Below are 15,740 nucleotides of genomic sequence, written 5' to 3'. Positions count from 1 at the left end.
CTGTAGTCTACGATATACCCACAAGGATCATACAGACAGTTTATTAAAAATTGTAATTATATGTATCTTACATGAAATAAATATAAGTATACAATACCAAAAGGCTAATAAAAAGTCAACCCCAACATGAGATCCAACAACTGCAATACACAGATATAGACCTGGTTCACACATAATGCTAACCCATGGTTTATTTAACTCATGGGTTGTTGAATGTTTGTGATGTTTGAATCCAACCATGCTAAAAAAAACATAGTTTGTTAACCATGAACAACCTGCTGGGTTGTGAACTCTGGTTGTTTATACTATGGGTGGTTGCTGTATGTGAACCCAGAAGCTTGGGTTATTTGTGGGTTGTTTAACCAGGCTACAGAGGTGGGGGGCAAGAGTGGTTAAAAAAACCCCCTCCAGCTGGTCTACATGCCACTACTGCAGCGTCGCAAAGGCATCTGAGATACGGGGGGGGGGCGCGAAGGAGGAAGGAAACATATAATCCAGGGATTGAGAAAAACCAGTTTGATTGTCTGCCAATCAAACCCTGGGTAGGGCAACAAACCATGGGTTTGCACTATGTGTGAATCAGGTCATAATGTTGGAATGGAAGGTACTGAGTTCTCAGTTCCAGCAAAAAAGCAACAGAATTTCTAAATAGGTAAGTATATATTTTAAAGAAAATTCCACATTAACAAGAAAAACAAAGCAGCGACGAGCAATAAGGGCATCCAGTAATATCTTGTGTTGTTGAACTTTATTAGATGCTGCCATTAAATGACCCAAGTTCTTCCTCCATATATTTATTTTGTTTATTTATTTCATTTCTATACCGCCCAATAGCCGAAGCTCTCTAGGCGGTTCACAAAAATTAAAACCAAACAACACACAATAAAACAATTTAAAATATATAGAACATTAAAACCACAATATAACAATACAACCACAATAAAACCTAGCAGCAGCGCAGGAGTTTAAAATACAGATTTAAAACAAAGATAAAAATTTAGAAAGCTAAAATGCTAAAATGCCTGGGAAAATAAAAAGGTCTTCACCTGGCGCCGAAAGGAATACAATGTAGGTGCCAGGCGAACCTCACTAGGGAGCTCATTCCAGAGCTGGGGTGCCACAACAGAAAAAGCCCTCCTCCTAGTAGCCACCCGCCTCACTTCCTTTGGCAGGGGCTCACGGAGAAGGGCCGCTGATGATGATCTTAAGGTCCGGGCAGGCACATATGGGAGGAGGCGATCCTTTAGGTAACCTGGCCCCAAGCCGTTAAGGGCTTTGAATGTTAACACCAGCACTTTGAATCGGGCCCGGAAATGGATTGGCAGCCAGTGCAGCTGGAAAAGTACTGGCGTAATATGAGCTCACAGGCCAGTCCCTGTTAACAATCTTGCTGCCCTATTTTGGACCAGCTGAAGTTTCCGGACCGTTTTCAAAGGCAGCCCCACGTATAACGCATTGCAGTAATCCAGACGAGAAGTTATCAGAGCATGGATAACTGTAGCTAGGCTATTTCTGTCCAGATAAGGGCGTAGTTGGTATACCAGCCTAAGCTGATAAAAAGTGCTCCGTGCCACTGAGTTCACCTGTGCCTCAAGTGACAGTTCTGGATCCAAGAGCACCCCCAAACTACAAACCTGATCCTTTAGGGGGAGTGCAACCCCCTCCAGAACAGGTTGAATATCACCTAGCCGGGCAGACGAACCACCCACTAACAGTACCTCCGTCTTGTCTGGATTGAGTTTCACTTTATTGGCCCTCATCCAGTCCATTACCGTGCCCAGGCACTGATTCAGAACAGCCACTGCCTCACCTGGTTTTGATGAGAAAGAGAGGTAGAGCTGGGTGTCATCTGCATATTAATGGCACCTCAGCCCACACCTCCGGATAACCTCCCCCAGCGGTTTCATGTAGATGTTAAACAGCATGGGGGATAAAATAGAGCCCTGTGGAACCCCATGGCACAATTGCCATGGCACAGAGCAATAATCCTCCAGCACCACCTTCTGGAATCAGCCATCCAAGTAGGAGCGGAACCACTGTAGTGCAGTGCCTCCAACTCCTAACCCAGACAACCTATCCAGAAGGATACCATGGTTGATGGTATCGAAAGCCGCTGAGAGGTCCAGGAGAATCAACAGGGTCGCACTCCCCCTGTCCCTCTCCCGGCAGAGGTCATCCCACAGGGCGACCAAGGCAGTTTCTGTTCCAAAACCAGGCCTGAAGCCCGATTGAAATGGATCTAGATAATCCGTTTCATTCAAGAGTGCCTGGAGCTGTCCTACAACCACCCGCTCAAGCACCTTGCCCAGGAAGGGGACGTTGGCCACTGGCCTATAATTGTTAACATCCTCTGGGTCCAGGTTAGGCTTTTTCAGGAGTGGTCTAATTACTGCCTCTTTTAAAGCGATATATACCACTCATATACACCACTCTTTCCCAGAAAGGAGCATCAGCTGCCTACCAGCAAAGGTCTTCTTAAAATGCCTTCTTAAATATTTCTTTTTTTCTCACCAACAACTATCAGTCTTAAAGCCTGTAGATAACCAACTGATGTCTGCTAGCTTCTACTCAACTTGCCAAAGGTCTAATTCTACTTCCATCTTGCAGTGACTCGAAGGGTACATTTGAGGACAAGTAGCTTATTGCACATTAGGAGCAATCCATGAGAAATGGGTGAAAGGTTCAATTTGAATCAAGCCGGGAGAGGGGGGGAAACTGCTGTCACAGAGCATGAAAATTATCCTGCAAACCACTACTATTAGTAATGATAACTAGGTGGGAAGTCCACATTTAGAGGCAGTGTTTCTCTGAATACCTGATGCTGGGGACAAACAATAAGAGAGGAAAGTTGCCTTAATGTCCCGCTTCTGAGCTTCCCAGACAGGGCTGGCCATGGCAGAAATAGCACAGTGGGCAAGGAGCACCTTTGGTCAGTGTTGCAGTGTTGCCAAGTTGTTTCTGCTTGTGCAGAATTGCAAAACCTAGCAAAGTGAAGCTGTGTTCTGCTAATTATTATTTAGAACAAATGACAATCCGGACAAGACTGAGATGCTGTTAGTGGGTGGTTGTTCTGACTGGATGGAGGGTGCGCAACCTGTTCTGGGTGGGGTTGCACCCCCCTGAAGGAGCAGGTTCGTAGCTTGGTGGGTCCTCCTGGAACCATCTTTGTCACTTGAGGCTCAGGTGGCCTCGGTGGCACGGAGTGCCTTCTACCAACTTCGGTTGCTGGCCCAGCTACGCCCCTGTCTGGACAGGGATAACCTGGCTTCAGTTGTCTATGCTCTGGTAATCTCCAAGTTAGAATACTGCAATGGAGAGGGTTCAGAGGAGGGCAATGAAGATGACCAGGGGACTGGAAACAAAGCCCTATGAAGGCAGACTGAAAGAACTGGGTATGTTTAGCCTTGAGAAGAGAAGACTGAGGGGAGATATGATTTGTTGTTGTTGTTGTTCAGTCGTTCAGTCGTGTCCGACTCTTCGTGACCCCATGGACCATAGCACGCCAGGCCTTCCTGTCCTGCGCTCTCTCCCGGAGCGTGCTCAAGTTCATATTCATTGCATCCGTGATGCTATCTAGCCATCTCATCCTCTGCCGTCCCCTTCTCCTTTTGCCTTCAGTCTTTCCCAGCATCAGGGTCTTTTCCAGGGAGTTTTCTCTTCGCATTAGGTGGCCAAAATATTGGAGCTTCAGCTTCATTATCTGTCCTTCCAATGAGCAGTCAGGGTTGATTTCCTTTAGGATGGACTGATTTGACCTCCTTGCAGTCCAGGGGACTCGTAAGAGTCTTCTCCAGCACCACAGTTCGAAAGCATCAATTCTTCGGCGCTCAGCCTTCCTTATAGTCCAGCTCTCACAGCCATACATTACTACTGGGAAAACCATAGCTTTGGTTAGACGGACCTTTGTCGGCAAGGTGATGTCTCTGCTTCTTACTATGCTGTCTAGGTTGGCCATAGCTTTCCTTCCAAGGAGCAAGCGTCTTTTAATTTCATGGCTACAGTCACCGTCTGTGGTGATCTTGGAGCCCAAGAAAGTAAAATCTGTCACTGCTTCCATTTCTTCCCCTTCTATATGCCAGGAAGTGATGGGGCCAGATGCCATGATCTTAGTTTTTTTAATGTTGAGTTTCAAACCAGCTTTTGCACTCTCCTCTTTCACCCTCAACAAGAGGCTCTTGAGATCCTCTTCGCTTTCTGCCATTAGGGTGGTATCGTCTGCATATCGGAGGTTGTTGATAATTCTCCCAGCAATCTTAATTCCGACCTCTGATTCATCCAACCCGGCATTTCTCATGATGTACTCTGCATATAAGTTAAATAAGGAGGGTGACAATATGCAGCCTTGTCGTATTCCTTTCCCAATTTTGAACCAATCGGTTGTTCCATGTCTGGTTCTTACTGTTGCTTCTTGACCCTCGTACAGGTTTCTCAGGAGACAGGTAAGGTGGTCTGGTACTCCGATCTCTTTAAGAATTTGCCACAGTTTGTTGTGATCCACACAATCAAAGGCTTTAGTGTAGTCAATGAAGCAGAAATAGACGTTTTTCTGGAATTCTCTTGCTTTCTCCATGATCCAGCGAATGTTGGCGATTTGATCTCTAGTTCCTCTGCCTCTTCGAAACCCAGCTTGTACTTCCGGTAGTTCTCGGTTCGCATACTGCTGAAGCCTAGCTTGTAGGATTTTGAGCATCACCTTGCTGGCATGTGAAATGAGCGCAATTGTGTGGTAGTTTGAACACTCTTTGGCATTGCCCTTCTTTGGAATTGGAATGTAAACTGACCTTTTCCAGTCTTGTGGCCACTGTTGAGTGTTCCAGATTTGTTGGCATATTGAATGCAGCACTTTAACAGCATAATCTTTGAGGATTTTAAATAGCTCGGCTGGAATACTGGCATCTCCGCTAGCTTTGTTGTTAGTAATGCTTCCTAAGGCCCACTTGACTTCACTCTCTAGGATGTCCGGCTCAAGTTCAGTGACCGCACTATTATGGCTATCAGGGACATTCAGATCTTTCCTGTATAGTTCTTCTGTGTATTCTTGCCACCTCTTCTTAATCTCATCTGCTTCTGTTAGGTCCCTGCCTTCTTTGTCCTTTATCATGCCCGTCTTTGCACAAAACGTTCCCTTGAGATCTCCGATTTTCTTGAAGAGATCTCTAGTCTTTCCCATTCTGTTGTTTTCCTCGATTTCTTTGCATTGTTCATTTAAGAAGGCCTTCTTGTCTCTCCTTGCTATTCTCTGGAACTCTGCATTCAGTTGGGTATATCTTCCCCTTTCTCCCTTGCTTTTCGCTTCCCTTCTTTCGTGAGCTACTTGTAAAGCCTCATCAGACAGCCACTTGGCTTTCTTGCATTTCTTTTTCTTTGGGATGGATTTCATTGCTGCCTCCTGAACAATGTTACGGACCTCCGTCCATAGTTCCTCAGGCACTCTGTCTATCAGGTCTAATCCCTGAAATCTATTCCTCACCTCCACTGTATATTCATCAGGGATATGATTTAGGTCATAAGAGATATGATAGTGCTCTTCAAATACTTGAAAGGTTGTCACAGAGAAGAAGGCCAGGATCTCTTCTTGATCATCCCAGACTGCAGGACACAGAAAGATGGGCTCTTGTCACAGGAAGCCAGATTCCGGCTGAACATCAGGGAAAACTCCCTGACTGTTAGAGAAGTACGACAATGGAACTAATTACCTAGGGAGGTGGTGGGCTGTCCCACGCTGGAGGCATTCAAGATGAAGCTGGACAGCTATCTGTCAGGGATGCTTTGACTTAGGTTCCTGCACTGAGCAGGGGGTTCGACTCGATGGTCTTATAGGCTCCTTCCAACCCTACTATTCTATGATTCTGTGAAATAGTTGTTTGCCATCTCTTTCTATTCATGTTGGGATCTGATGTGATGCCTCTATCTTTGCTAGGCCTGCAATGTTCTGACCTGCAGATTCATTGGAGTGAAATGCAAGGGCGTTGGCTGCCGGTATCTGGTGTCTCTCAACTTCGTGGGCTGCATTATTTTTAGCTTCATGTTTGTCTTCTGCTGAATGTCTGCAATTTGAAAAATTTATGCTAAAGAACAAGGTGTGCTGGTTTCAAGGTTGTAACAAAGTCCACCCTTTTTCCTTGTATGATGTCCAAGTTCCTATTTGTTGGCCTGGGCTCCAGAAATGCTCCTGCCTGCCTCCAAATTATGATTACCACCCTTTTTCCAAGGTAGTGAAATTCGGTGTTCCTACCTGCCCCACCAATGACAATAAAAGCCTGCAGTTTTCTGCAGATGGATATTTGGTGCTTTTTAAGGGCTGTCTCAATCAAGTGGGAAGTCAGGTGTGATACTGTGATTTAAAGTGCACAAGGGGTACATGGACAGGGGTTGTCGCATCCTTTCCGTGAAGCCCTTTGTCCAGCTGCTTTTCTTCCAAATGGGCTCATTTCCAGTATTATGGCCCAGGGGCAGATCTCCACGACACCACTTTTGTTCCACTCTCCAATTTCCTGAACTTTTACAGCACATCAAACCTTCTTGTTTAGTGATACACTACTATGAATTATCCCTTGGAGAGCTATACAAAACCGCTATAAAATCAGTGCCATGGAGATTCTCTGCAATGGCTGCATGTTACTCGAATGCATTTTTTTGTGCTGCTGCTGTGCTGCTTCTGGATGGAGTCTAGTGTCATCAGAGAACCTCCCCTTCCAACCATGTGTTCCATCCCTATTCTTCCTATACTGCCCCCCCCCCGGCATCCCTCCAATAATCAGTATGGTAGTGTTGTTGGCTTGCTGTGCTTTTTGTTTATTTTTTTAATATCTTTTACTAAACTGCATCATCACTATAGCGATGCTCCTGCGCCCCATTAAAGCACAATTTCGCTATGTCGCATCCACAAATACAAGCAATGGCTTTCCCCTGTGTACCACCTCCCCATTCAAACCCTCAACCCTATGTTGTGTGTGTGGCAGGTCAGTTTCACCCTGCCTAAGTGCTGTCAGGCCTTAGGGAAGTAGAGAGTCCTTTAAATGCGCTACTTCAAGTGAAGGACTATCCTTCGACCCCTACCTCCCTGCAATAATAGAGGGACATTTCGTTACTGTACATTTTCGCTATCCCACTCTGTCATTTTATGATCTAACTGAGCTTTTAGGAGCTATTGGGGTTGTGTAGGAGTCTCCTTTGACCCCTCCCTCCCTCCCTCCGTCCCTCCCTCCCACTATAGAGACAATTCAATTCACTATCGCACATTTTTGCTATCCCGCACCCTCGTATTATGGACAAAGTGAGCTTTTCAGAAGGGGGACTACAGGCTTTGTGTTTGCTAGTGCAGAGGGCTCCCCCCCCCCACTGCTGCTGTCTGCCAGGCAACATTTTGCTAGTGCGCATTTTCGCACACCACCCACCCACCCCTCTTGCAGTTTATCCCTCCATTACCCCCTCTGGCTAGTCCTCAGAATCGATGGGGGGGGGGCGTTATACGCAGTCGTGACTTCACGTTTTAACACCATAGCACTTTTAATGGCTTACTCAAAATAAATATTGCTCCCAAGCAACTTCTGTGGATGACGGAGGTTAGAAGAAGAGAGATATCAACTACCAGACTGATGAAGTGAATCAGTGTGAGCTCTGAACTCCAATGTGCCTGGCTGAGGAATGGTGGGAACAATGGGGGAAAAATGGGTGGGGGACACACCCCTTGACTGGGGTCAGTGAGGTCACAGGCAGGTGAAAGACACCCCCTTGGGCAGGGCTGTCATACCGAAGTTAATGTGGGAGTTGAGGCACACAGCACCAGAAGTTCAGAGAAGCTAATTTAATGGAATAAAATGGACTAAAAGTCTCAGAAACTCCAGGTTTTCATTAAAAAAACCCCTCTGAGGTAGCGGTGGAACAGCCACATCATGTGCCACAAACAACCTCAAAACACTCCCAGTTCACAGCAAGCACCCTGAGGGAAACATGGCCCCAGGTGATAGACTGTGTATATGTGTGTGTGGGGAAATGATAGGCAGAGGGAAGGTTCAGCCCCCACCCAATCTGTGTGCTCCTTTTGTGCTTTAAGTCACTCTTACCCCCCACTTTACACACAGTAGGGCAGACCCATTTAAAGACTCAGATAGCAACTTCTGCATCACCAAAAAAAAAATAAAAAAAAATGCATCACTAAAGAAAGGGGACACATCACCAAAAAGGGGGACAAAAGAGGGCACAGATTTGCATAAACTTTGCATGTGCTAATTCATAAGAATAGATGCATATTTTGAAATAATTATTAGAATTAAAATCCAGCGATCTCACCGTAGCGTGGAAGACTGTGCCCTGGTGACCTGTGTGCCTCGCTCAGGCTGCTGCCCAGGTGCTGTTGATGGGCACCTTCAAGGCCCAGCTCTTCCTTCGGATGGCTCTTTGATATGGACTGGACAGCCCTGCAAATAGAGGACTCCGCTCTCTAAAGGGGGACACTCTATTAAAGACACAGGCCTGCCAGTGTTGCATGTAATTTGGCCCTAAATGTTAGGTTTTGAAGCTGCACCACTAACTTAGCAGCATTGCAGAGAAAACCTGGGCCTGAGACTGCTGTACAAACTGTTGACTGACTGTGCAGATTAAAGCTGTGTTTATTCAAGTCTTCATTCTGTGGTTTTACATCCACGGACCCAACTGGTGGTATCAAATGTACAGATCAAACAGAATGGAGGCTTGCCCCTGCATCTGGATTTTATTTTTGTTTTTATGCAGTCCAAACCTACGCTCCTTTATGTAGAGCCATTCCTGGATTTTGTGGCATGCCCATGTCAACCTTACCATCTGGTGTCTCTTGCACCTGTTTTCTAGACAGGACAGGGTGCAGGAGGCTGGACCAGTGGAAGTCTGAGATGCCAGGATGGGGGAAATTGGATGATCTGCTGGGCCTAATCTATATGGAAACAGTTTCAGAAGCATTTTCTGGTTATATCCAGATGTTCATGAAGTTGCTGTGGCTTGTCAGTGGCACAGGAAGCAAGAAAAGCAGAACTGTGCTACCTAAAAACCTGCTTTCGCAGGTCGAACAGCACTTGAGGCCACCATACTTTGGGGTTGGGTGGGAGGAGTCCAGCGAGTAGAATCAAATGTCTTCAACTGCGTAGTGAATGAGAGAGGCTTGCTCCCCGCCCCCTTCAATGCTCCCCTGCTCAGGGAAGTTTAATGGAAGAGATTGCTCCCGTAGTTTACCCCACACCCCTCCCCTTGCATCCACCAGGACTGTGTAGCAGCAATACTGAAACCCTACAGGACCGTGAATCAGCAGCACTGAAGCCCCGCTCCCCACAGTTACTGCCCGAGTACAATTCAATTCTGACTATTGTGCTAATGCGACATTGCAAAATTGCATGATTACAGGACTGTGAAGTAGCAAAGAAAAAATAAACAGGAAAGGCCAGCAGCCAAATAGCACTGCTGTGCAATAGTGCTAATAGGGAAGAGAAGCCTGTGTCCAAAGCAGCTACTGACAACGGGGGGGAAGGGATGGCCACACCCCTTGACCACGTCATAGCCAGGTCAGAGACACATCCCTAGGCACACCCAGTATGTAGGATTTAATTTGGGGGAATGGGGCACACTGCAGCGGAACTGAGTGGGAGCCATGTTTAGGGAAAAAGACACACTAAAAGGACTTTGTGAAAATGCGCCTTTTTGAGAGGGAAGCTATGTGATTGCTGCAGAGTGGCAACAACGTCATGTGTCACAAATGACCCTGACGTGCTCTTGCTCCTCGCCTGTGTAGATTGGGCCCTGATCTACTCCTTTAATGGCCACAACAGCTGAAGTAAGGCATTCAACTGAGTGCCCTCCTGATGTTTTGGACTACAACTCCCATAATCTCTGACCATTGACCATGTTGCCTGGGACTAATGGGGGTCATACTGCAAAACGTCTGGAGGGCACCATGTTGCCTACCCCCACATTAGATCAATATTGCACCAATAAATAATAATAATAACAACAACAACAACAACACAGCGTTCTCACATTTTACTATATGGAAGAGACTTCAGTGTAGGAATTCTATAGTGTGCAAAGTGGTCCTAAGTGTGGCACAAATTGCCTCTCCAATGCCCCACGACTGACTGGGATAATTTGAGAACTGGGTGAATTTCACATGGGGTGGGTTCGCACATAACGAGAAGCCACTGTGGGGGAATATCCCTGTGGTGTTTCTCGTTGCAGTTATGATTTTGAATATTCAAACCACGGTGGGGGCACGCTGTAGCTTGTCGTTACATGCAAACCTGGTGAGGGTGGGTTGTTGGGGTACATGACAAGCCACCCGCAACCGTAAAACAGCCCATGGGTGGCTTCTCATTACCTGCGAACCAGCTGAGAGTGACATTCACAAGGGAGGGAAATGCTGTGGGGGAGAAAACAGAGGCAGGTAGCAATGATAAGAGAGAGAACTAATTCACCATGTCTTAATCGTTACCCAGTTCTCTTCAGTTTTGAAGCATCCTAACTCCTCTTCCAAAATCTGGAGAAACTGATCACACCCAGAGAGCCGATAAAGAGAGGTGCCAGGAGATGTAGTGGCAATGATTAAAGCGAAAGCAAAGGAGACACAATGCTGGCACTCCGTCATGCAGCAATACTATAAACAGAAAGTCTTCATCTACCTGAGCAAATTGCCATTCATATCGAATGAGCTTTCGGAGGTAGCTGAGCTCAGTCATTGTACCTTGTGTTTGCAGACACACCCAAACAGCGAAAGTATCCTAAAGGAAAAGACGATGCTTTGATCCTGGATTACCGCTCTCCCTGTTGACCCCTCCCCCTGTTGTGGCCTCCGTTCCTGCCTGTGTGTCACATGCTTTGGTAACCAGAGTGGTGGAAAGCATTGGTTACATAATCTCATATCTTCTCTCTTTTTTTTTTTTGCCAGTGCAGTGTATTTCCTTATCTAAGATATTTATATGCTGCCTTTCAGGGCAAAGCCAGCCCTCCCCAAAGGAGTTTACAAACATAATTAAAACAATATGAAACCACTTTTAAAAATGCATACCAAATAACCTAATTGCAAAACTAAAAAACAGCAGCAGTTTAATAACCAAGCACAACACACAGATTGAAAAAACATATTTTAGACATCTGTTTAAAAGCTAACAAAGAGGGGGCCACATGTACCGCCTTCAGGAGAGATTGCCAGAAATATGGGGCCACCACTGGAAGGCAATGACCTGGTTCACATTATCACTGCAGCCCACCATGATGTATTAGCCATGGTGGGGTTGCAGTGTCTGCAGGTACCAGGTTGGCTGTTTTACAACAAGCCACCCTCGCCAGGTTCGCACGTAATGAGAAGCTACGGTGGCCCGAAATATACAAAATGGCCACTGCAACAAGAAGCCCCTTGGGGAAATTCACCCATGGTGGCTTCTTGTTATGTGCAAACCAGACCATCTAGCGCCAATGGTCTGATGAACCTTGATGGACCTTTGTTTTACAATCTGGGTGTAACTGTATCAGACTTCATTTTTTTTCTATTTCACATCAACTTAGAGTGTCCTCCTCCCCACTGGTATACCATTAGGCCTCATCACCATAAGATATCTGGCTACCGGCCTGATTTGGTGGCATTTCCAGCTTCACTATTCAAACATTTTAAGCCTCCATTGAAAGGTAATATCAGGAAGGATATTATATGTTGCTTTACACTCGTTAAAAGAAGAAGCATACCATCCAAATCTATCAACATGCCAATCATGAAAATATAGAAGCTTGTCCTGACACTGTGTAATAATAGTAATAATAATAATAAATATTATTATTAGTATTACTATTACTCTTGCCACTGAAGAGCTTCTGTGGCCTAGCTCTCAGCCTGTTATTGCACAAGGTTGCTGTGAGGCTATGGGTGGAGTCCAAGCTCCACAGGAAAGCTGGCTGGGGCTCAATTGCAAGTGGAGTAAGTGTCACTCCAGCAGCAGAGACAGAGGTACACTTATGCCACTGGATGTCCACCCCCACACCAGCAGGAAGCTCTTCTGGCAATAGACGTTCCACCAGTGATGTTTCACCAGCGGAGCAGGGGGAAACACAGCGTGGTGCGGGCGGGGTGGAGACAACTGTTTATCTGAGGTAAGAAGGAAAAGTCCCCTCTCTCGTCTTTCCCCCAGCAAAATGAAAGGGCAGTGGGTGTGGTGTTTGCTCCACCCATGGATTTCCCCCACTTTCCATGCCTAGATGTATGGTAGGATTGCTATGAAAAAATCTTTGGAGGCAGGAAGGGGTACAAAACAAATAATTTCCAACAAAAGTTGAGCAGGATACCAAGGATGGAGCTGGGGCCAGGGAAGTTCAGATGTACTGATGTCAGTTTCACGATCTAAACAGACCATGGCAATTTTCTTAGCTCAAACCTTGGATCAGGCTAAAAATACTTATTTCAGATTCCTAGGTACATGCATCAACTGTTTAAGTGTCCTGTATGCTGCTTTAAATTTAAGGCTGTTATCCTAAAACCCTAAAAATCTGAATGCCCTCTGAAAATTAATGGGAGTAAACGTGTTTGGTAGTAATGGCATTGCCAAAATTCCTTGTTTTTTTTAGAAATGCCTACTCTGCTGCTTCTGCAGGCTACAGGATGGAATAAAAAAATTCAAAAGGAAAAAAGAATGGAAGCTGGGTTGCTTTGTTGAAGCCAGCAATACCTTACTTCATTCAATATAGTTGTGCTCTTGCTTTGTTTTGTAACCTGATGTACCTTTAGAAACTATGCAGCACCCAAATAAGAAATCTCATTTGATGTTTCTGGCCTTTAAAAAAATATTTCTCAGCTTCCTTTTTTATCATGAATTGATTATTTCCATTCATTTTGGGGATCAAATTTCTCAAATCTAAATTCATTAACAAGCTTCTAAGAATAGCATGGTGTTGCCTCACAGGTGTGGGTAGTTTTGCATCTGCTTCTAGTATAAATTATAGATTAGAGCTGCATGACCTTTTCTGCTCTGTTTAGGCTGGAGAAGGTTGAATTTGGTAGGACAGGCAAATTATTTTCCCCATGGTTTAAACATTCATTTCTTTTGTACCACTGTCCTTTCTGGTCAAAGAGGTTTTGCAGATTTTTAAAAGCATATGAATGTGTGTTGGTGGTGATGATTATGATAGTGGGAGAAAAAGAGGCAATAATATCTCTATCATACCACTTTTGTACAGCCTCGGAAAGAAGGATTATTCCATCTCCACACTTACATTCATTAGTGTTTTTCTTCTCTGAAGTCAGTTCAAGTCCTGGACTAATTTAAAGTGCCTCAACGTAAATTTTATTTTCTTAAAAAATAAATCTTGTTTATATTTGTTTATGTATGGTATCGTTTTCTTGAAAAACTTGTTCTGCTGAAGGTATTTACTAAAATAATAATGACATATAACTTGAAAAATAACATGTAACTTGAAAAATAGTAACTCCTGACATTTGGCATTGCCAGGTTCCCTTCTTTTTCCTTCAGGTACACCAACCAACTTTAGTTTGACACACACCCCTTTCCCCACCCATCCCTCAAAAGACAACTAAATTCATAGAGGCTATTTTTAAAATTATTGTAAACAGGACAAAAATCAGATGCATTTGAATCCTCAGAAAGATCTTTAGCCATGTTTGAAAAACATGGCAGGTGGCCTAGAGAGAGGAAGGAGATGTGTGCCTATATGCTGCAATTCACATACATAATTGATTTTGGACGCTGTAATAGCAGGCAAAGCGCCTTCAAAATCTTGGCTTCCAGTTTCCAACATGTTCATGCTGAGGGCAAGCTGCATCAAGATTGCACTATAAACTAGGGAGCCACACAAATATGCACACGCTGTTTGTAATTATAATCTGCATTTCATCAATGATTTGGGGTGCACCAAACTGTGCTGCCTTCACTCCATATAATCATGATGATGGAATTCTTGCCTTCAGAGTTGGAATACCTGAACCAGCCCTAAGATTAGAACATATTCATATATGGGCTTAAAATAATGGCAACTGGAAAACCATAATGAGCTTGAATTCTTTTATTTACATTACTACCTTGTTTCTGATTCTTTAGCAATGTTGCCATTCTATTTTTAGGACAGCTCCCTGGAGTGTTATGACATTTTTCTAATTTTGGGTTTATTTTACCAACACAGGAGCACACGCTGTATAGCTCTCGTGCAAACAGCAAATACATTACTTCTCACCAGGCCCTCAGACAGGCAGCTCAGTTCTGTCCCTCCCTCTGTCCCATGCTATCTATCCAATAGAGAGAATGAGATAGAGAGAGAAGTGCTTCTGTTCTATTTACATGCATATTTCAACATCCCCTCCTTCTCTGTGGGAGAGGGGGATGGAATGAAACACTTTCTCCAAAATGCTTCACACAGTGGCGCCTGGTGGCTCAAATGTCAGTGGGGTAGTGAATCTGCTCTGGGTTTCAGTCAAAACCACTCAGAACTCTAAAGAAGCTATCCAGGGTGCTTCTATACCTTGCATAGCTCCTTTAGAGTTCTGACTGAAACCCGGAGCGGATTCACCGCCTCGCTGACATCAGAACCACCAGCCTCCACTGGCTTCACCTAGTGGAGGCATTCTCAGTCTGAACACTGCAACCATTAGTTCCTATCAGGGGGAGGTCTTGAGCTATTAAGAAACTTCAGCCTGTAATTCTGGCCCATATCACTCTTTGGTTCAAATCCCAAAGTCTGATGAAGCAGTGCTTCAAGGCACGCTCATTTCCCCAGTAATCAGGCTGCAGTCCCATAACAATATTTCCAAAAGACCCTGCGGTCAGGCAAGAGTGTTTCTGGATTTAGCCAGTTGCACCCGCTGACTGGGTCATATCTTGTCCATTGCTGGTGTTATTGGTTGGATGAAGTGGACTCAATAGCCAAGCAAATCAGTGAATCGCATCGTAAGTGCTCAGCTAACCCATGCCTATCTGTTGCAGGTGAATGCCCTGGAAGCAGTATGAGCAATAAAGGATCTACAAGCAGCTATCCCGGCTCTGCAAAGTAAGAAACTGCTATCTGATTAAACAAAACAAACACACTTTTAGTGAAAGAGAAGGCAGAAGGGGAGGACCAGAGCCATACAGTCATGTGTGAATTGAACTGAAACTGAACTGAATTGAATTGAATTGGAAGTGCTTGGCCGTGCCAGCTGAGATTCCAAATCTATGGTGCAACCATAGTTGGAATACTGTGTACAGTTCTGGTCATTGCACCTAAAAAAGGACATTGTGCAGTTGGGAAACAGGCAAAAAAGGGCAACTAAAATGATCAATGGATTGGAGCAACTCCTCTGTGACAAAAGGTTACAGCAGCTGGATTGTTTAGCTTAGAACAAAAGGTGAAGGGGGGGGGGACACGATAGAGGTGGTCAAAATAATGCATGATGTGGAGAAAGTGGATAGGGAGACATCTTTTTCCCTCTCTCTTAATGCTAGAACCCAGGGTCATGCCATGAAGCTGATTGGTGGGAGATTCAGGACAGATAAAAGGAAGCACTTCTTCACACAGCACATAGTCAAACTATGGAATTTGCTACCACAAGATGTAGTGATGGCCACCAATTTGGATGGCTTTAAAGGGGCATTGGACAAATTCCTGGAGGAGAAGCCTATCAGTGGTTACTAGCCTGATGGCTATCTGCTACCTCAAGAGGCAGTATGCCGGTGTACACCAGTTGCTGGGGAACATGGGTGGGAGGGTGCTGTTGTACTCGTGTCCTGCTTGTGGGTTTCTCA

The 15,740-nt window shown here is 45.0% G+C and overlaps 1 protein-coding gene across 2 annotated transcripts in view; it reads left to right on the top strand.

The window, feature by feature from the left end:
• EPS8L2 (EPS8 signaling adaptor L2) overlaps positions 1 to 15,740 on the top strand; it is a 131,797-nt gene that overhangs the window by 21,366 nt on the left and 94,691 nt on the right. For both annotated transcript variants that reach the window (XM_084857019.1, XM_084857011.1), the window contains exon 2: positions 14,943 to 15,006. In XM_084857019.1, the coding sequence (XP_084713145.1) occupies positions 14,963 to 15,006 (44 nt within the window). In that variant the 5' untranslated portion in view covers positions 14,943 to 14,962. The remainder of the gene's footprint in view (positions 1 to 14,942; positions 15,007 to 15,740) is intronic.

Source organism: Heloderma suspectum, chromosome 1 (assembly GCF_057233095.1).
Source record: "Heloderma suspectum isolate Gila_16-S chromosome 1, 16-S_ref, whole genome shotgun sequence".
NCBI classification, from domain to species: domain Eukaryota; kingdom Metazoa; phylum Chordata; class Lepidosauria; order Squamata; family Helodermatidae; genus Heloderma; species Heloderma suspectum.
Note: the sequence above shows the minus strand (reverse complement) of the source record. Positions and strands in the feature narration are given on the sequence as shown.